This window comes from Arabidopsis lyrata (genome assembly GCF_000004255.2).
Source record: "Arabidopsis lyrata subsp. lyrata unplaced genomic scaffold ARALYscaffold_6, whole genome shotgun sequence".
Lineage (NCBI taxonomy): Eukaryota > Viridiplantae > Streptophyta > Magnoliopsida > Brassicales > Brassicaceae > Arabidopsis > Arabidopsis lyrata.
In genome coordinates, this window is record NW_003302550.1 from 11,859,831 (window position 1) to 11,882,208 (window position 22,378).

General features: G+C 35.0%; 3 protein-coding genes and 1 long non-coding RNA gene across 5 annotated transcripts; 2 read left to right on the forward strand and 2 right to left on the reverse strand.

The window, feature by feature from the left end:
* Window positions 1-1,891: 1,891 nt before the first annotated feature.
* On the reverse strand, window positions 1,892-2,705 carry LOC9310367. Its single transcript, XM_021020501.1, has one exon. It carries the CDS (start codon window positions 2,703-2,705, stop codon window positions 2,049-2,051), a length of 657 nt encoding a protein of 218 aa, XP_020876160.1. The 3' UTR covers window positions 1,892-2,048.
* Window positions 2,706-3,236: 531 nt separating this feature from the next.
* On the reverse strand, window positions 3,237-8,647 carry LOC9310368 (alpha-L-arabinofuranosidase 2). Its single transcript, XM_021020503.1, is given in 19 exon segments — window positions 3,237-3,267; window positions 3,269-3,393; window positions 3,482-3,619; window positions 3,708-3,897; window positions 3,983-4,039; window positions 4,118-4,221; window positions 4,323-4,394; window positions 4,483-4,601; window positions 4,696-4,840; window positions 4,939-4,991; window positions 5,063-5,108; window positions 5,211-5,356; window positions 5,453-5,533; window positions 6,720-6,874; window positions 6,951-7,072; window positions 7,157-7,371; window positions 7,446-7,500; window positions 8,302-8,542; window positions 8,582-8,647. Coding segments are annotated over 18 exon segments (2,046 nt in total). The 5' UTR covers window positions 8,494-8,542; window positions 8,582-8,647.
* LOC110227085 lies at window positions 5,776-6,503 on the forward strand. Its single transcript, XR_002330885.1, has 2 exons — window positions 5,776-6,217; window positions 6,304-6,503. It is a non-coding gene; the product is annotated as an uncharacterized LOC110227085 (long non-coding RNA).
* An 8,453-nt stretch (window positions 8,648-17,100) lies between the features above and the next one.
* LOC9310369 (cytokinin riboside 5'-monophosphate phosphoribohydrolase LOG8) lies at window positions 17,101-18,943 on the forward strand. Of its 2 annotated transcripts, XM_021020500.1 has the most exons (6): window positions 17,101-17,295; window positions 17,743-17,773; window positions 17,848-17,947; window positions 18,029-18,099; window positions 18,177-18,320; window positions 18,404-18,943. In XM_021020500.1, the coding sequence occupies exons 1-6, from the start codon at window positions 17,267-17,269 to the stop codon at window positions 18,500-18,502; spliced, it is 474 nt and encodes a 157-aa protein (XP_020876159.1). In that variant the 5' UTR covers window positions 17,101-17,266; the 3' UTR covers window positions 18,503-18,943. The 2 variants fall into 2 exon arrangements, with proteins under 2 accessions (XP_020876159.1, XP_020876158.1); XM_021020499.1 differs by having other exon boundaries at window positions 17,102-17,295; window positions 17,743-17,947.
* Window positions 18,944-22,378: the final 3,435 nt, after the last annotated feature.

Consider the following 22,378-nt stretch of genomic DNA (forward strand, 5'->3'; position numbering starts at 1 on the left):
AGTATCTACACTAATAAAATAAAAAATTTAAAGCTTTTGGGAGTGTCCATGTTAACTTATTTGAATTTTTTTTCGAACTGCCACACCAGTCAAAGTCAAACACATCATATAATTTAGCATAGGTTAACAAGTTGTCACATCAACATAATTAAATCGCAGGCTTATCATTTCATTTTAAGTTCTTTCTTCGTTTCTCTTCCAAATCTATTTAATACCATCAATCACCTCTTCATATTCTAAATCTACAAATACAATCAATCACATCATAAACATATTTGCTCAGATCCGTTCAAAATATTATTTAGATCTCTAGTAATATTTTCTCAAATATTTAAAAAATATCTAGGAAGTGGAAGGTTTCCGATGAGTCAAAACCAGAGTGGAGGATCCCCTTAGCTTAATCTGGTTATTGACCAAAAGTAGCCAATGGTATAATACCCTCCCTGGCTCCCTTTCTATCCCCATTCTTGCAATGTTAAACAATGGTATGTCCACTTCTCTTTTCCAGCTTTAGAATCTGAAGTGACATGGTGGATTGCAAGTCAGAATTATGTGGGACATTGATAGAAAAAGATTTCAAATGAGAAGTAATAGAATATATTAGATTCGTGTGAGGTTTTAATTGTTGTTTTAAACCATATACATTTTTATTTTTTATTTTTTCATCCAATTTCCAATATGTATATTAAGAATTATATGTGAGGTACTCTCTTATTTGTTTTCTTACATACATCAAAGCATTTTTATAAAAATTCTCAAAGCGACATACTAAAGGTGCAATGCACCATTTACAAAATTTAATTTCATCCTAATTTTATTGTACTCCACATAGTAGATAGAAAATAACTTGTTTTAGTTGAAAATTGTTTATCCTTTTATTAAGAGATGAATGACATGAAAGGTGAAATTTTTTTTATTCATCTCAATTTTCATATTCAACTCGTTTTATTCATATGACTATTATACATTCTATCAACTCGTTTATTTTATTAATAATCATTTGCAGCCTAAGTGAGGTAAGTAATCTAATAGAACTTTCTAAGCGTTTTATTGTTTCTTCATTTCTTATCCATCTCTTCATGTAAGATAGTTCTTATCCAATATTATATAAAAGTACTTATGCGTGACTTACTCTCTTATTTGATTTTCTACAATTATCATTGAAATGAAAAAGGAAAAAAAAAAAAAACTAAACGTTTTGTACCAAAAATACAATCTCAAAGCACTCGATTCTCGTCAATCTTTTTCTGGCATACTAAAGGTACAAATGGTTGATACATTTTAGGAGGTTAAAAGAGATAAATCTAGCTTTCAACTATATTCAACGAGAAATGCACCATTTACAATAAAATTATTTTTATCGGAATTTTATTAGGCTCCACTTAATAGATGAAAAATTGCTTGTTTTAGTTAAAAATTTGTTCATCTTCTAAATAGGAGATGAATGACACGAACGATGAAAAATTGTTTATTCATCTCAGTTTTATTATTCAACTTATATTCATTTAACCATCTATTATATCAACTCGTTTCTTTTATTAACACTATTTGCAGCTTAAGTGAGGTAACTAATCTAAGAAAATTTTCAAACCATTTTGTTGTTTATTCATTCTTATCTATATCTTATCACATAAGAGATTTCTTATCCAATATAAATATAAAAACTTATATGTTACTTAATGTTTTTCTAGAGTCATCGTTGAAAATAAAGAAGCTGAAAGCAATCTCAAAGCATTTGGTTCTCATAAATCACTTAGTTACATATGTACTTGGAGAAATAAATGGTAGATACATTTTAGGAGGTTAAAAGAGATGCATCTAATATATATTACAACTCTATTTGTTTCAAAAGCTTCTTTGAAGTCATTATGTACTTTTTTTTATCATGATCCTTCAAATTAAATTGATGATATCACTCTTCATCGAATTTTTCACGATGATGTCACTCTGATTCATGAGATTTAACAATTAACCCCTAATCTTGGGATACACCCTGAAGCTAATTCATTTCGGATTCTTTTTAGATATCATAATATTAGATCTTTTGTTTAATAATTATTTTCCTTCTTTTTCACTGAGTCTTCTGATGATGTTACTTCTACGGGAATTGCATTCATATCGATGTTCGAGTTAGTTCTCGAAATCGAGATCGAACTCATGGATCTAGGACGATATATTCGGTTCTTTGGCATTCTTTGGCTATGTTCTTCATCTCCTTCTTCCGCATCAAGAACCCTACATCTCTCTCCAAGTATAATTGGACGTATCAGAATCGAATTCTCCGCCTTCAGTTTCTTATTCCTCACAGATTTATCCTCCTCAACGGCACGTTTAAGGACCATGGACAATGATCTCGGCATTTGGATCGTTAGGCTCGCGCTCAGTTTCTTCTTAGTAGACAAAGATCTTCTTAACACCATGTTGTTACACGAATATGTTCCACGTAACGCTCCTTTTCTCGCTGGAGGCAACGGAAGCTCAGAGTTTGTGTCACTATCATAGTCGTTAAATGCATTAGTATCTTGATCATCGCTTTCCTTGTTCTGCAAGTCATCGCTTTCCTTGTTCTGGAAGTCATTCCATGTTTGTTCTCTTTCTGTGGTCTCAAGAGGAGATGATTGGTTCCCCGACCCGATCGTTCCCAATGGCCGAGTTTTTTGCTTGAAGCCACAAAGGCCGGTGAATAAGGCGATGAAGGGAGCCATCTTGCTCTTACATACAAAATAATATAATAGAATTAATCAAAATTGTGTGAAAGTAATGGAACATTTTCTTTTAATGGTTTTTAATATTTTGGTGTCTGTTTGTAAAGTCTATTTAGCTTTGAAAGGCGAGTTAAATTGCTGGAATTAAGGAAATTTTAGTTTCTCAAGTCTTAAGATTTGTTACTCGATGTCTTTCTAAATATAGTTTCAAGAAAAGTAAAACAAGAAACTGTGAGCAGTTTTAATTAACCAGTAAACATTTTAATTGTGGGCTATTTTTAGCTGCTTTTTGACTACACAATCTAAGTTCCTTTGATTAAACAGTTTAGGGTCCAAATGTATTAGCATTGGTTGTTTTTCTCTCGGCCTTCTTGTAACCTAGTACTAAATTGTTGGTATTAACCTTGCGGATCAAGTAATCTTAGGGCAATAACTTTGTTTATTATTCACGAACATATACATATATACGTTTATATATTTAATGACCACTGAAGAGTAAAAGATATGAAGTCTCCAACATGATGTTTCTCTTCACATTGTTGAAGTTTTGTTGTAGGAATCATATTGGCATCTTGATGATATTTTCAGATTGTTTCAACAAATCGAAGGAGGAGAACGAGTGCGGCGGGAGAACAAACATAAGGTCCTCCTCCTCAGTCATCTCTAGCAAGCTTTCTTGCGGCACAATCTGTAGAAGTGGAACAGAGAAAACAACTTACCAACATTTTCAAGATTTAGAACAAAACTAAGCCTTAAGTCATGTGTATCTGTTTTACCATCTCTGGGGTTGAGAAAGAATTCTCATCCATCACATTGGCAGATGTAAGTACTTTCTTCTTGGATCCATAAAATTTTGCGATCAATCCGGTCACCGTTACCTTTAGATTTACTGATTCTTCTCCAAAGTTTACAGCCTTCAATATATGAACATTCATATTTTGTCAGAAACAGAACTCTTATATCTCTATACATCTGTTTTCTGCGAATGCGAAATAACCAAACCTTGATTTGTATGTAAGTTTTGCCATTGGCTTGGAAGGAGATAGCAGATGCTTCAATAGAAAAAGAGTTTCCCTTAAGAGTAGAATTGAGAAGAGTTGCTCCGCTTGACTCGGTGAAGAACTGTTGGACCCAATAGCTAGGAGTTCCATATAGATGAGACGAGTTAAAAACTATTGCATCAGGGATCCACCTGAATAAACAAAAGAAACCGGCTTGTTTCTGATTACCGCATTCAAGATACCGATAAAAACCGTTAAAATTAAAGTGAGGGATACCTTTTATCATTTGTGTTGACAAAGAGAGGTGCATAGCTAACCATTCCTACAATGTCACTGCAACAAAAACAGGACAGTGACTGTTTTAACTTTTCTTTTCAAAACCAAAGAAGAAGATAGAGTTTTGAGAAAAACCTGTTCTTTTCCAAACCAAGGAGGAAGGCTGCTTCCCCAAGAGCGGCCAAAAGGTTTCCATTATTAGCATCCGTTTTGTTTACAGCGTACTCGCTAACAAAAGCCTATAACCAAAAAATGTTGAAAGCTTCTTCATTAGAAGAAGATTCAAGGCAAAGTTTTTTAATGTCGAAAACAAACTCTTTTGTATCATCTATTACCGCACCTTTGGACCGTTGCGCGGTGTATTGTCAAAGTCATGGGACCTGGAAAACAAATCCTTTGCAAGAGTATAAATCTGGAACAAAAGGGAATAATAAAAATCTGTAAAAACCAATGTTATGCATAATAAAATTTGAAACGGTTCTTGTTTTTGGTATTTCTACGTGGTAATCAAAGTAGTCAGCAGGGTGATCGAGCGGCTTAAACGATGCATCGCAGTTGGAGATGATTTTGATGTCTGGATAAGCTTTTTTGATAGCATCATAAAACTCAAGATAGTTTCCTGAAAGAAGTTATGTATTTAAGTTAGTATAATCAAAGATCTCTTGTCTGTTTCTTTCAAAATGGTTTTAAATAACAGAGAGAAATGCAAAAACCTCTGTAGTAACTCTTAAAACAATCTTCATTCCCGACCGCAACATATTTCAGTTCAAAAGGCTCTGGATGTCCCATTGCAGCTCGAACCGATCCCCATGTAGACTGAGGATCTCCGCGAGCAAACTCTATACCGTCAATCGCTTCCTGAAACCGAGAAAAAAGAGACATTTTAGTTTCACTTTTGGCTCACTAATGAACCATTCTCACTCTCTTAATTAAAATAGATAGTTCCATGAGTATACTTGAACAAAAGGCTTGACATTTTCTGTTTCAACTTGATCATTGTGACTGATCCCTGCAACAGTTACAAAAAGGTAGATACATGTAAATAAAGCAAAGTCTTGAGATATAGAGCTTAAGAATTACCATTGTTAAACACCCATACTGGGGCTGCACCAATGTCTTCTGCAAGCTACAAGAATATTTGTTTCGACATTTGATATCGAGCTTAGGAGGAATAATTGAAAACCTTGATGAAATGGTTATAGAACCGAAAAGGAACGAAACATCCTACTTGAAAGAATTCAAAGTGACCAAGGCCATCATCAGTCCAGTACTTCCAAACATCACCATAATGGCCAGGTCTCTCTTCCCAAGCTCCCACGGTTTCTTTCCAGCGGAATGCATTGCCTAACCATTCACCCTCCACAAAACAACCACCTAAGTCTCAAAATATTGATAAGTCTTTTAGCTTTTCTCATCTTTATTCATATATATTTTACCAAGTCAAATGCTATTTTGCTCTCTAGAAATTACCCGGGAATCGGATGAAACGCGGTTTTAGATCAACCATCATTTGGAAAAGATCATTTCTGAAACCCAGAGCCGGCCCATGGCACAGGCCCATGAGGCAGTGGCTTGTGGCCTCAAATATTATAGTTAATTTGCGGCCCCATATTTCTGAGAAGTTCCTTTAGTCTAGTGGTCTGCTCTCATGTGTATAATGTCCCATGTCTCGGGTTCAAGCCTTGGTAATAGCTTTTTTTTTTTTTTTTTTTTCCGTTTTTTAGAAATAAAACGAAAAATAATATTAAAAAGCTTTGTGATAAAAAATAAAACGAAATTTAATTTACTTAAACAAAAATTATAAAACAAATATTAATCAAAAAAAGCAATAAACCTTAAAACCTAATTAAGACGTCGTTTGCTCTTCTTCTTCCTCCTTGGTCTTGCAAATTTGCAATCGTGAATCGTTCTTCCCTTCGACCTCATCAATCTCCATCAAAGCAACAATATCAGATTCATCTTTCTCTTTTTTTCACTTTGCTCAGACTTGAGTTTTGAATCAATTCAGGTTTGTCAATTGATTTTTTATATGCGTTTAAACATTAGACAAACAACTTTCTCTCTACGACTCTATCTCTTCCTTGTACAGAAAGTCATACTAACTATTGATTTGTTCAATGATTGCAGGAAGATGACTTCGAATCGAATAAGACACTAGCCAGGAGGAGCATCAAAAGTAAGAAAAAAGAAGAGACAAGAGAAATTAACAAAATCAATGGAAAACTCGATGTTGAGGTATGTAAAAAAATCTGAAACTTCTAAAACTGATGAGCCTTTAGAAAAAGAGATCAATATGAGTAGTGAAGAAGCTGGTATTTCAGAAACTTGTGAAGATGAAATTGGTGAACATGGTGATGAACACGAGTGTGGAGAGAAAAAGAATGAGAATGCGAATGAGAGTGATATGGAGATTGAAACTGAGATTGAGAGTGATAATGGGAATGATGAGAAACTTGATTATAAAAGCTTGATGAATGAGTTTGCAGGAAGAAATGCATTGAGAATTGTTAGATTTGAAGAATAATATGCTTTTTTTTTTAATATAAATATGAGGCAGCCTTTTTTTTTCCTTTGATTGTGGCCCTCATAAACGTTGAGCCGGCTCTGCTGAAACCATGTCCCTGTGACCAACCAAGAAAATCAAAAATTTTGTATTTTTCTTAGATAAATTTCTCTGTTTTGAATATGCAGCTAGACTCTATATATTAGCCATCGTCGTCTCAACGAAGTAAACAGACCTTGTAAGTATCCATAGGCATGGCTGAGACTTGGTCAAACCAAATTGAACCTTTTTTGGTTGTTGTAAACTGAAGTCTTGCACCATTATCTGTTCCATTTGCTTCTAAAAGCATTTCCTTTTTAGTCCAATTTGAAACATCAGAAGCCAAAGCTCTACAGAAATAAATGAACAACATGATTAAGGAAGCATTCAGAAAAATGTTGGAGAATGTGAAAGTTTCTTTCTCACATAATATTTTCTGACGCAAGAGTCAATGATCCATTCGAACTTGTAAACGACACAGACACATCGATGTCTCCGGTCGAACGCACATAGAACACCACTTTGTATTTCTTCGCTTCTTCAATGTTCTAATAGAAAAGATAGACAAATGAGTAAAACTTGTTTAATCATTAAAGGAAATGCAAATTGTAATTGAGAGTATAAAATGCAACCATGCCCCAATAACCCGGGTTATAAATCCCAACTCCTCCTGATGGACAACAATTGCTACTGCCATTGCTGTCACAAAGCACTTCCATTTTAAGAGCAATCTTGTTACGCTCAAAACACGAAGAACGGTCTGTAACGACATATATGGATGATTCATCTCCAATAATGGACCAAGGCCAGATATTGGAAGGAATGGTTTGTCCACCAGCTTCAAATCCTAGAACCAAAGATTGTTATTACCATTCTTTTTAATGAAAAGCTTTATAGAAAACTTCTAAAATCCAGAAAAACCTCTGTTGCTAACAAGTTCAGCCCATAGTCCACCTGCTCCAGCATGATTTATTTCCTGTCAATAATTTTATCAGATTCAAAAACTTTATTAGAGCTAAGTTAAATTAAAACATTAAACATTAGGACTAGTAAAGTTACATAAAAACAGTTTAGATTTAGCTCATGCATGCTTAAAAGGTCACAAAGTTACCATTACTTCTTTAAAACCAAGATCTATGTGAACTAGGGCTGGGCATAAAACCCGAAATCCGGAACCGTACCCGAACCGAATAGTCACAAAACCCGAACGGATAATGAATTTTCCTATCCGAATTATCCGAACCGAACCCGATCCGAACCGAAAACCGAAAAGATATCCAAAAACCGGAAATAAAAGTATATATCCAAAAATATTAGTTAGATTTAGTTGTAATTTTATAGCAAATAACAAAAATATCCTAAATAACCTAGATTTCGGAAATTTTTAGTTATATTTTTAAATATTATACATATTTTTGCAAAATTTAACCAAATTTTAGTAAGATCAAACCAATTTTTATTTAAATTGAACAGTTTTTTAGTTTTTTTTTTTTTGAAAACCGATCCGAATCCGACACCTATCTGAACCGAAACCGAACCGATGACTCATAAAATCCGAACGGGTAATAAACTCTCCTACCCAAATTATCCGAACCCAAATATATTCGAACCGAAACTGAACCGAAGAGTCATAAAATCTGAACGGATAATAAACTTTCATACCCGAATTATCTGAATCCGAATATATCTGATCCGAAATCCGAATGCCCAGGCCTAATGTGAACAAAGAATTTTGGTGGGAAAAATCCTATAGTAAAGTCATGAAACTGTGCAAAACCTCAAAGAAGATTCCGAATAGAGTTTCAGGAATTGGTCGTCTTGTCATGTTAGAAGCATCTACTTGCAATGTTACAATGGCGTCTGCTTGAGCATCGACAAGACAAAGGCTTTGGTAGACAGAACAAGCGCCAATGAGAAAGGAAAGTATGCAAACACTTTTGAGAAATCTCCAAGAAGTCTCCATGTCCATCGTCACCAGATCTAATCAGAGCAAAGACCTTGTAAGGAAAAAAAAACATGTTTGACAAAAAAAAAAAAAAAAAAGGAAAAAAAAACATTATTTATTAAAATTTTAATTTGATGAACCGTCAAATATAAGCCATAACCCTAAAATGATGAGAGTATATAAAGAAATTTTAGGATCAAACACAAGATTATCAAAACTGAGATAAGAGGAGACACTAAAGTGAGTGAAGCATTGTAGTAACTTTCAAGATCACAAAAAATCCAACTTGTTTTTTTTTTTCAACTTTGAAGATTTCAGACATTATTACAAATGTCATCAGAAAAATCTGTCTAACTCTTGTCAGATCAACAAAAAGTAAGTAAATGTGTTCGATTTCATAGATTCTTTGTCAAGAAATAAAAAATCCTGACAGAAAATGACAACAAGAGAGCCGAGTAATGTAGTTACAGAAGCAAAATTTTCAAGATCAAGACAAGACCCATGCATTATGCAAGAAACAAAGATTAGACCTAGAATCAAAGAAAAAAAAAGGTAATTAACCTTGATAGAAGAAAGACACGAATGAGCAGTGAAACGAGGATTAAAAGTAAGAGTACAATGTGTATATCTGCTTTGCTTTTATAAGCAAATTCAGCAAAGACATTACTTTCACGTCTCTTTAATTTGCTTGTTGAGAGAACTTGTTTGGTTAACACAAATCAGAAAAATTTCTTTCTCTCGAGCGTTTGCGTTGGCCATTGTATAGAGGGTGGTTGTAAAAAAGAAATATTGTATAAAAAAATACACAAAATTATCCAAAAAAAAAAATGAAGATTTTCAGTCGTAACTCGTAAATTATCAAATTTTCAAACTAAAATCATTATATTATATACATGAGATATATTGTAAGCCTCTTATTTATATTGTAAGTGTTGAGAATTAGTAAAGAAGAACACAAGAAATGAAGAAGCTTGAGGAACAAGTAATGCCAGCAATGCATAAGACACGTCAGACGCAGGACCACAAGACTCGAGTAGCCGTTTGCGTTGGTCACTAAAGCAACGTTTGAATGGTTAAAGCATTTCTTGTCTGGTTGTGGTAAAGTGCATCCCTGGATAAGCTCTACCCAAAGGAGTTAGAAGACAAAATGCGAGAGGCAACTTCCTGGAAGCTGCAAAGGAGCGTCTTGAGGACTAAACGGGAAGGATCCAGAAGGAACCTAGGTTAAGTTCTCTTTGTCTATTTAAGCTGAGCATTGTGGAGAGAGAGAGGGTAGAGAAACGCAGAGACATTCAATTGGGAGTAAACTTGTATTGAGTGTTCTTGGGGAAACAGAGAGTGAAAGAGAGTGAATCTGAGTTAGCTTTGTAAAGGGATGTGAGGGTGAGAAATCTCTTTGTAAATCTCAAAGGTTATAGTGGATTCCGGGAAAGATTTCCCGGCCCAGACGTAGCACCGTTGGTGTGAACTGGGTTAACAATCTCGTGTGTGCTCTGTTTTTCGTGTTAGCCAAGTTCTTCCATTTATTCTAAACACTCAAAGCTCTGTTCTTTACAAGTTCTGATTCTAAACGAAGGTAAAATTCATTACAAGCCTTGGTAGAAGTTGGTCTAAACTTCACAAAGTGGTATCAGAGCGTTGGTTCTTTGTATTGGCGGTTCTGTAAGGTTCTTACAAAACAAAGAAGCCATGTCGTCGGCAAAGGTTAAAATGGAGAAGTTCGATGGACGTGGAGACTACACACTGTGGAAGGAGAAGCTCATGGCTCACATGGATCTGTTGGGTCTAACAGTAGCTCTCAAGGAAACACAGGTGGTCTCAGATCCAAAGGAGTCAGAAGAGGAAGGAAAAGAACCATAACAAGGAGAGAAAGAAGCTCTGATGGAGGAAAAGAAACAGAAAGCAAGGAGCACCATTGTTTTAAGCGTCTCAGATCAAGTGTTGAGGAAGATCAAGAAAGAGAAGACTGCAACTTCTATGTTGAATGCCTTAGACAAACTGTACATGTCCAAGGCTCTTCCAAACCGCATTTATCTGAAACAAAAGTTATATAGCTTCAAGATGCAGGAGAACTTGTCTGTTGAAGGAAACATAGACGAGTTCTTGCGTCTTATTGCTGATCTTGAAAACACAAACGTGTTAATCTCTGATGAAGATCAAGCCATCCTGCTACTGATGTCATTACCAAAGCAGTTTGATCAACTGAAAGATACTCTGAAGTATAGCTCAGGAAGAGCAACATTGTCTGTTGATGAAGTTGTAGCAGCTATATACTCAAAGGAGCTGGAGCTCGGCTCAAACAAGAAGAGTATACGGGGACAAGCAGAGGGTCTGTATGTCAAGGAGAAAAATGAGACAAGGGGCAGACCAGAGCAGAGAGAAAAAGGCAACAGGAACAACCGATCAAGATCAAGATCTAAAGAGAAAAAAAAGTGTTGTTGGATTTGTGGAGAGGAAGGTCATTTCAAGACCTCATGCCCTAACAAGGGAAAATCACAAGTCAAAGGGAAAGACCAATCCAGTAGCAGCAAAGGAGAGGCTACAACGGTAAAGGGAAGTTCATCGGATGCAGTAGCACATTATGTGTCAGAAGCACTCCATTCAACAGATGTAAATCTTGAGAATGAGTGGATCATGGACACTGGATGTAGTTACCACATGACTCACAAGAAGGAATGGTTTGAGTATCTGAGTGATGAAGCAGTAGGCTCTGTAAGGATGGGAAACAAGACTACCTCAAAAGTCAAAGGCATTGGAAATGTCAGGATCAGAAACAGAGATGGCTCAACTGTGGTGCTCACTCATGTAAGGTACATTCCTGACATGGATCGTAATTTACTTTCTATGGGAACCTTGGAGGAACAAGGATGCAGTTTTGAGTCTAATAATGGAGTCTTAGTAATTAAGGAAGGAAATAGGACTCTATTTGTTGGTAACAGGCATGAGAAGCTTTACTTACTTCAGGGTAAACCAGAGAATGGTCATTTGCTGAATGTTGAAAGAAAGAATGATGACACAGTCTTATGGCACAGAAGACTAGGCCATATTAGTCAGAAGAATATGGATATTTTGGTCAAGAAAGGGTACCTAGACCGAAAGAAAGTCTCAAGATTTGAGATGTGTGAAGACTGCATCTATGGTAAAGCAAGAAGACTGAGTTTTGTTATGGCTACACATGGTACAGAAGATAAGTTAGACTACGTTCACTCTGACTTATGGGGAGCTCCATCGGTTCCGTTATCCTTGGGAAAATGTCAGTACTTCATCTCATTCATAGATGACTACTCAAGAAAGGTGTGGGTTTATTTTCTCAAGCACAAGGATGAAGCTTTTGGTACCTTTGCTGAATGGTGTGTCATGGTAGAAAACCAAACAGAGAGGAAGATCAAAATTCTAAGAACCGACAATGGACTTGAATTTTGCAATCTTCAGTTCAGTGAGTTCTGCAAGGAGAGAGGCATTGTCAGACATAGAACATGTGCCTATACGCCTCAACAAAACGGCGTTGCAGAAAGAATGAATCGCACAATAATGGAGAAAGTCAGGAGCATGCTGAGTGATTCTGGCTTACCAAAGACGTTTTGGGCTGAAGCTACAAGCACTGCAGTAAGCCTCATCAATAAGACACCCTCATCTGCAATTAACTTTGAGATTCCTGACAAGAAATGGTCAGGTAAGCCTCCTGTCTATAGCTATCTTAAAAGATTTGGCTGTGTTGCTTTTGTTCATGCAGATGAAGGCAAGTTGGTCCCTAGAGCAAAGAAAGGAGTTTTCTTAGGCTATCCTACAGGAGTAAAAGGGTACAAAGTCTGGTTAACGGAGGAGAAGAAGTGCAGTGTCAGCAGAAATGTAGCATTTCAAGAAAATGCAGTCTACAAGGATTTAATTCAGAAGAATAAAGACTCTGATCAAGAACAAGAAGAAACATCAAGTGGGTCTCTAGACATTGATCTTGAAGAAACAAGTGACATGAGTTCTGGTGGAGATCTCTCGGAAGAAACAGGATCCCTAGGAGATCACACACCACCTCAAGGAAGTCACCAACCTGAAGAAACAGAGATCAATGATGAAGTGGTAAACAATTCACCTGAAAGTTACCATTTGGTCAGAGACAGAGTCAGGAGGGAGATTAAAGCTCCAAGACATTTTGATGTGGAAGGATATTACAGTGAGTTCACTGATGATGATGAAGAGTACTTTGATGCGGAAGCCCTAGTCACCACATTTGATGGAGACACCATTGAGCCTGCAAATTATCAAGAAGCTCTAAGAGATGATGATTGGGAATTGTGGAAGGGCGGCATGGATGAAGAAATGGACTCTCTGGTGAAGAATCACACATGGACTGTAGTCACTAAGCCTGCAGGACAGAGAGTCATAGGCTGCAAGTGGATTTTCAAGCGTAAGCCTGGAATTCCTGGGTTTGAAAAGCCAAGATTTAAAGCAAGGCTCGTTGCTAAAGGGTATGCACAAAGAGAAGGAGTAGACTACACTGATATATTCTCACCTGTGGTGAAACATGTGTCTATAAGGATACTGCTAGCCATTGTTGCAGAAGAGAATTATGAACTTGAACAGTTAGACGTCAAAACCGCATTTCTTCATGGAGAGCTAGAAGAAAAGATTTACATGGAAGCTCCAGAAGGTTTTGATAGTTAGTTCAAGTCTGATCAAGTGTGTCTCCTGAACAAGACCCTGTATGGTCTGAAGCAGTCACCAAGAAGATGGAATCAAAAGTTTGACAGTTACATGCTGGAAATAGGTTTTGAAAGGAGCCCGCGTGACAATTGTGCATACATCAAGACACTGGAGGATGGTTCTAAGGTCTACTTACTCATATATGTCGATGACATGTTAGTGGCTGCGAGAGATATGAAAGTTATCTCAGAGTTAAAGCAGAAACTCAGTGAGAAATTTGAAATGAAGGACCTTGGAGCAGCAAAGAAGATATTGGGCATGGAAATTTCAAGAGACAGAGTCAAGGGAACTCTCACTTTGTCTCAAGAGGATTATTTAAGCAAGGTACTGGAAGTCTACAATATGGAGCAGTGCAAGTCTGTTGTGACACCTCTGGGTGCTCATTTAAAAATGCATGCTGCAACAGAGCAACAATTGCTCAACGATGAAGAGTACATGAAGTCAGTACCTTACTCTAATGCCGTGGGAAGCATTATGTACTCCATGATTGGAACAAGACCAGATTTGGCCTATTCTGTTGGTATTATCAGTCGGTTCATGAGCAAACCGATCAAGGAGCATTGGTTGGGAGTAAAGTGGGTACTTAGGTACATTAAAGGAAGTCTCAAGATGAAGTTGTGTTACAAGAAGGGAGGAGACTTCATACTTAGAGGATACTGTGACTCAGACTACGCTGCAAATATTGACAACAGAAGGTCAACAAGTGGAATGGTGTTCACACTTGGTGGAAGCACCATAAACTGGAGGTCATGCTTACAGAAAGTAGTGGCTATTTCTACTACTGAAGCCGAATATATGTCTCTCACTGAAGCTGTTAAGGAGGCAATATGGCTTAAGGGGTTGTTAAAGGATTTTGGCTATGAGCAAAAGACTGTGGAGATCTTTTGTGATTCTCAAAGTGCCATAGCTTTGTCAAAGAACAATGTGCATCATGACAGAACGAAGCACATTGATATCAAGTATCACAAGATCCGTGAAGTAATTGCGGATGGAGTTGTGGAAGTCCAGAAGATATCCACACTGATCAACCCTGCAGATATCTTCACCAAGATAGTACCCGTCAGCAAGTTCAAGTCAGCTTTGGACTCGCTGCGTGTAAAGGCTGAGTAATCAAACTCAGGACCGGGAAAGGAATCCTAAACTATAACAAGTCAAGTTCAATCTCTCTAAGGTATCATCGCTTCTTCTGTTCCATGTTTCATGTTCTTACTTTACTAGGTGGAGATTTGTTGAGAATTAGTAAAGAAGAACACAAGAAATGAAGAAGCTTGAGGAACAAGTAATGCCAGCAATGCATAAGACACGTCAGACGCAGGACCACAAGACTCGAGTAGCCGTTTGCGTTGGTCACTAAAGCAACGTTTGAATGGTTAAAGCATTTCTTGTCTGGTTGTGGTAAAGTGCATCCCTGGATAAGCTCTACCCAAAGGAGTTAGAAGACAAAATGCGAGAGGCAACTTCCTGGAAGCTGCAAAGGAGCGTCTTGAGGACTAAACGGGAAGGATCCAGAAGGAACCTAGGTTAAGTTCTCTTTGTCTATTTAAGCTGAGCATTGTGGAGAGAGAGAGGGTAGAGAAACGCAAAGACATTCAATTGGGAGTAAACTTGTATTGAGTGTTCTTGGGGAAACAGAGAGTGAAAGAGAGTGAATCTGAGTTAGCTTTGTAAAGGGCTGTGAGGGTGAGAAATCTCTTTGAAAATCTCAAAGGTTATAGTGGATTCCGGAAAAGATTTCCCGGCCCAGACGTAGCACCGTTGGTGTGAACTGGGTTAACAATCTCGTGTGTGCTCTGTTTTTCGTGTTAGCCAAGTTCTTCCATTTATTCTAAACACTCAAAGCTCTGTTCTTTACAAGTTCTGATTCTAAACGAAGGTAAAATTCATTACAAGCCTTGGTAAAAGTTGGTCTAAACTTCACAGTAAGCCTCTCACATTCAAAATAATTTTTACTATAATTAATTATGATGCTTGACGTTATTAAAATTAATGGAGCATGTAATAATATAAGCACTGACACGAATACGCGACGAATATGGGCATAAAACAAAAGTTTGAAAACAAATTTCCTCCACTTTAAGGAAAACGTGTGAAGAAGAAATTACAACTTTTGTTTTTCTCTTTTCCTTCTTCTGTATTCTTCTAATTATTTTCGTAGTTTCGATTATATAAGCAAAGGCTTTTCTTAAAAAAGAAATTTATTTAAAATAAAGGAGAAAAATTATTAAAAAATGTGCATGATCTTTCACTTATTATTTTTTTTCATTTCAACTTGGGTTCAATTATTTTATGTGGTTCAATTCGGTGAAATTATGATCATCCCGAAAAAACCGAAAATCTGAATAAACCGATCAGGATAAACCGAATCAACCGAATGCTCAAGCCTAATATTGTCCATTATCTTTTCAAAACATTAAATTTTTACTCTTTTTTTCTTTTTTTGCAAATGACATTAATTTTTTACTAGCTATCCTTTTTTATATATGAAGCATTAATATTTTTTCCTGAACTCAACATATATATATATATATTTGTTTTGGTTTAACTTTAATATTAAAATACTAAATTTTACACCGCGGGGCTATTTTTTAATTAAAAAATTAAATTTTAAATTTTATTTTTAATATTATTTATTTTGTTAAGTGTTTAGGATTGTATAATTGTATTTTGATTATTAATTGTAAGATTTCATCCGTGATATTAATATCGTCCCGTATTAATATCGATCCAACCCCTTCCCACTATATAACCCGTCCCGTAAAATTATACATCATTTTGTTATTTTTATTAATATTTTATTTAATAGACATATAATTCGAGTGGTGGAAGCCTCCTTGGCCCATTGGTTGACTAAAGGTTGATTAATGCTTCTACACCAAGAGGTCTCGGGTTCGAGTCCCAGATATTACGATTTATTAACAAATTTGCAGATTAATGGAGGCAAGTGTGCAGGAGATCTCCAGCGATGTACAATTATAGCCGTTTCGCCAGGATTCTACGCAGAGAAGGAAGAAATTGACGGTATTCATCAAGATCACGAAGAAAGAAGTGTAGTCTGTCGTGGATCTAGTATGGGTCAGAAGAAATTGCCGGTGTAGATCTTCTATGTAACAGTTCTCATAATTTGCAATAAATAATAAATCTAGACGAAAAAAAAAAAATTGACTCGAATTAGATCCACACTTCTTTCACCTCCTTTACCTCCTTCTTCATGCTCACCTCCTTCACCTCCTTCTTCATGGTTTTTTGATGGACACTTTTTTCTCTGTGTAGAATCCTGACGAACGGCTATAATTGTACTTCGCTGGAGATCTCCTGCACACTTGTCTCCAATAATCTGCAAATTTATTAATAAATCGCAGTATCTGGGGCTCGAACCCCAAACCTCTGATGTAGAAGCATTAATGAACCCTTGATCAACCAATGGGCCAAGGGGGCTTCCACATTCGAGTCAATTTAAAAGTTTGATTTTATATATATTTTTTTTAAACTTTAGTTAATAATAATTAATTTTATATAATGATTTTTGAATTAATTACGTATGACCGACGGTCAAGATTGAAGATTAAAAACCGGATTAAGATTTGAATGGTCACCATTAAATGTAGAGATTGTTGCGATTTTTTAAGGAAATCGAATTGAATATGGATATAATTGTGGCAATGATTAGTTATGCTTAATATATTAGTTTAATATTTTTGGAAATGATTTTTTATGTTAATATCTTGATTTAAGTTTGAAAATCTAAATAATTAATGTCAATAACATTTGATCGTAAATAAGTTGGAACTCTATGATTCATAAATGTCTTCAAAAATGTATATATAGATAGTATATTTTTATTTGAAAATTTTATTTGGTTATTGGCTTATTTACGTCGTCCATAGTACCAGAGTACCAGCTAAGAGAGGATTCATTTTGTCGCTTTCTTCGTTCTGAATTCTGCTTCCTTTTTTCACGATTTTGGTTTTATAACGGCTTCTGCCTAAAAAAAAAGAGCTGGATTTTGCATAATCATTAATGGAGGAAAATCAGAGAACCAAATTCAGTAAAATCTGTGTTTTTTGCGGAAGTCACTCTGGTCACAGAGAAGTTTTCAGTGATGCTGCAATCGAACTTGGCAATGAACTGGTTTGTTATTCTAATATTCTTGGATAAAGATACGAACTTTTTCTTGCAATTGAACGGAAAAATCAGAACTTTTTAGTGTTTTTGAATGCCAAAATACAAACTTTTTGAAATTTGGTTGTTCATGTGAATGATTTTAGACATGGGTTTGAGTTTTTTCGCTCTATGATTAACTTTTTGGTGGACAATGTTTAGATTTTAGTGTTAGTGAATGCAAATTTGTTCATCTTTTAAGTGTTTCTGTTTTGTGGGTGTTGTTCTGATTGTTTAAAAGAAGAAATAGATGAATCAATTGTTTCCCTAAAGATTGGTGTGAAGTTTTAGGTGAAGAGAAAGATTGATTTGGTTTATGGTGTCTTTTAAGTGTCTCTCTTCCACTTTTGTCTTCATTTCCATTAGTTGCAATGCAATTTAAAACTTTAATCTAAAATATCTTTTATATGGATTTAGGATCATTCCTAAAGCTTTGATGCCTATTGAGGTATGTTTCAAACTCTACAAACTCTACAGACTTTGTTTTGTTTATTGCTTGTGGATTGGATCGGTTTTATGCAGATATCTGGTGAGACTGTTGGAGATGTAAGAATTGTTGCAGACATGCACGAGCGCAAAGCTGCAATGGCTCAAGAAGCTGAGGCTTTCATTGCCCTCCCTGGCGAGTTTTCTAATTCCAAAGATTCTAGCAAGTTTTTAAAAGTTTGCATTTTTAAATGATGCTGGCTTCTTGTTTCATTAGGAGGTTATGGAACTATGGAGGAACTACTGGAGATGATAACATGGGCACAGCTTGGTATTCATAAGAAGACGGTATTTGACACCATTCCCTTTGCTGGTATCTACATTAGATACTATGTTGATGATTAGGATTGTACTAATTTCTGCAGGTTGGTCTTTTGAATGCTGATGGTTACTATAACAATTTACTTGCTTTATTTGACACTGGAGTTGAAGAAGGTTTTATTAAACCAGGCGCTCGTAATATCGTTGTTTCTGCTCCATCGGCTAGAGAGCTTATGGAGAAGATGGAGGTACCTAAAACACTTAAGATAATATTTTTGTTTTGAGTATTTAAACAATACAATTGTTTTCAGTTTTTGTTTCTTGTTGGCAGCTATATACTCCTTCACACAAGCACATTGCTTCTCACCAAAGCTGGAAAGTTGAACAACTTGGAGATTACCCACTAATAAATCAGAACAGGCCTCAATGAAACTAAATTATAGTCATGCTTTTGTGCATAAGAAAAAATCTCTAATCATTTTGTCTTCTTATTGTTTTTGTTTAAAAGCTTGGGAATCAGTCACAATGATCTGTCACTTCTTTTAGAAAGAAATTGTGACAGATTCTAAGCTTGAAAAGCGACAGCTTACTTAACTCACATGGAAACATTTAGATAAATGTCTCTTCTGAAAACAACTTAGCCAGAACAGGACTATTTGTTTAAATTGTCTTTTTTTTTTTTTTAATCCTTTCTTATCTATCTCAGTTACTTGTTGGCTAGCCTATATGTATCCATTTCACTTTAGAATTTTAGTTTTTGTCCTGTCCCAGGATTTTATAGGTCTAGGATTATGCAAACCGGTGTATTTTTTTTTTTTTAAATGACCTCCTTTGTATCATTTCTCCAATCAAAAACCTGTTTTGGATGCCATCAGGCTATGTTCATGCCACTTACACAAGGATATGATTTCAGACAGGGGTGTGAATTCGGGCGAGCGTCCACGGGATAGGTGTAAACTTCTCCGCTATGGACGGGGTTAGAGCTATAGTTTTAGATGCCTAAAAGGAGTGGTATATTCTAGACACCAAAAAAATTTCTTCAAAAAAATTTTAAAAACTAAACAATTTTTTTTTATGTAAGAGAGCATATGGATCAACCCGCAAAACCACAATCATAAAGAGACAGAGGGTTGATACTGTCAAAATCCACAAAATATTATAATATGTTGCAAGCATGTTATAAAAGAAACAATAGTAAAGACATTTGCGCAATACTATATCTCAGCAGTCTCGGCCCAAATCAAATAAAGACATTTGCGCAAAAAAAAAAAAAAAAAATTAAAACATATTATTAAAGGCCAATTTTTTTATTATTAAGAACATATTACTTTAAAAGTTTTGGACTTTTCAAGATTTGTTAAAAAAAATTTTGGCGCTATTATATCTAATTTATGGGTTATATCTAATTTATGGTACCATGTGGGTCCGGCCTGCATCTCAACTATAATATCTTGAAGTTAGAAAAGAGACACAATAGACCAAGTTTTGATCTAGTCTTGGAAAGTCCGAGTTTGAAAATAATAAAATGAGCCTAGCTCTAATACTTTTACAGCCCAAGTCATCAATTAATCCATCATTACTGAATAAATTTTATGTAAATTCTTATTATTGTTGATCTATGCGTTTTGTCAATTAATAATCTAAATGCATCAACGAAATCGTTAAAGTATTTTAGATGTCGATCCCACGAGTAATAAAGATTGCAACATTAGGGATGCGAGATTCAAAAAAATCTTGAACAAATGGTTTTTATGTTTTTGTTTAGATTAAAAGGTAAAAAAATGCAAGAAGTAAAATATAGAGAAAACATTGGACCATAGGTTTACTATCATGAGAATAGACTAACAATCATGTAATGATGCAAAATGTTGAATTAAGCACCATCCTAGAACTCGGAACTCATTTATATGACTAATCCACTTCAGCGACACACTAATAACTTCACAAATCACTTAATTATCAACAACTTCCGTTCACAACTGGATGATCAATGAGCATTACAAACAAGTCCAATTAGCTCACTAAACACCCAAATCATCAACCTAATTTGGATTACCGGGACGTCTTGGTAGAGAGAATCCAAACAGAGAACATTCCTCTCAGCTCTCAGTATGAACATCACATTCAATCTCTTTAACGCATCAATCATGTCATCAAATTTAAAACCCGAAAAGGCCCAAACACACACAACAAAAACGCAAAGCAAGAGAAATTTGGCACATAGTTATCAGTCATTCTTTCAATCTACTTATTTTTCAAGTAGTTACAAATACTTACAACTGCTCCTTTCCCATAAGCCCAAATAGCTTGGAGAATGTATTTCAAAATGTTTGCAATGGTTTTGAAAATGTACTTCAAAATCTCATTTCGACCCTTTGGAACATTATCAACGAGGTTTCTAATACCAAATCCACCACTATTATCTAAAAAGTGTCTGAGCTAAGAGAGATGTTGCTTTATACTATAGTTAGGATGGGGAAGAATGGAGCGTCGTTTCTGGGGAAGAATAGAAAATCGTTGTTGTTGTTGAGAATAGTAGCCTCTTCGTGCAGCAATCGTCGCAACATAGAGCTTGTGACATTGAAATTGTACATCAATGAAACGGGTTAAGCTATAAATCAACACAGTTGAACAGTTAAAACGCTTAAACGGAGAAATATGTTCATCATCATTTGCGAAAATAAAAATTTAGGGTTCATAAAAGTTATGAAGATCAATTGTTTTCAATCAATGTACATGAATTCCATCATATTTAAGTTTCAACCATAGAACGTAAATGATAGCATTAAAATCTATTATTCTTGAAAAATTGGAGAATTGAATGCATCCATTTGTGACAATTAATACTTAGTCAATGAAAAAAACATGAAATAATAGTAATATTGACCAATTGTCATGTAAGATCACAATCCATACCTACATCATTCAAAAAAAATATATCTACTCAATTGGACATATCATACACTCTCGGCCAAATACATATCAATAACATGGTGACAGACTGCACAAATGTTGTTACAAGCACATTGCATTTGTTTTTCAGAAAATCCATGAGTCCATGACTATAGTGATCCGACCCGACTAGGTAAAAATCTTATCGTAAGACCTGGACCCGATATGTTTTTAGAATACTTTTTACTCCCTTAAATCAAGGAAATTTGAGGCATAATATGGATCAAATGAGAAGAGACAAAAATGAATACCTTTAAATCATAAAAACAAAATCATCTACATTATCACATACATTAGTTTCACACTAACTAGATGATTCAACTTTATGTCAGAAATAACATTTTTCGTTCATATTAATCACAATAGTTTGTACCGTAATCGTTTGTTAGAGAGTTTTATCTATTAAAGATAATAAATATAACATTTCAAATAAGAGAATGCCATGAATAATTTTTTCACATTTAATGGGAGGAAAACTAAGCGATTCATATTGGGAAATTCTCTAAAATACCATATTTAAAAGCTTTTGTTTCAAAAATACCATTGCAAATTTCTTCCCCCAATAATATTAAAATAAATCAAAATCTCTTTTGAATGGTGGAAATATAAATTCTAAATTGAAAATAGAGAACTCAAATATAATATTTAATTTTTATTTGTAATTTATGTTGGTTGAAAAAATATTCTTATACAAATCTTTGTATTATTGGAAAAATAAACAAGTAATTTTATTTGTAGAAGAAAAAAAAAAAAAAAACTTAATATGGGTATCTTAGGATATTTTTCTTCATAATATGTTATGATAGACGTATTGTAAAATGTAATACGATAAGATTCATGTTTGCAATGTTAGTATATTATCTCTTTTCATATATATTCAAACAAATATAAACTACTAATATGTTGGATCATAAATATGAAAAAAAAACTTGTTATGAATAAACGCATCAAATATATGTGGACTAATTGGAATTAAATTATTATGTAAACCATTTATTTATTTTATTCTTGCACATTAGACATAAGTATTACGATTAAAATAAATAAACCACCATACTATTTGAGAATTCTAATATTTTTTGTTATTATAATTTCACTTTGTTATCAAATTTAAGATAGACGAAAAAGAAACTAAAAGTTGAAAATAAGATGTGAAATGGGAAATGGGAACGAACACTAGCCAAAACCCACTCCCACTCCCACTTTGGGATATGTAGGGTTGGACGACGAACAAACCCCATTATGACACGTGACAGGCTGGGCATTCTCCACATGCTTTCTTGCCGAAAGTGGAAAGAAAGATATGGCCATATGCCCATAACCATCACAAGATTATAGAATAATATATTTTTGG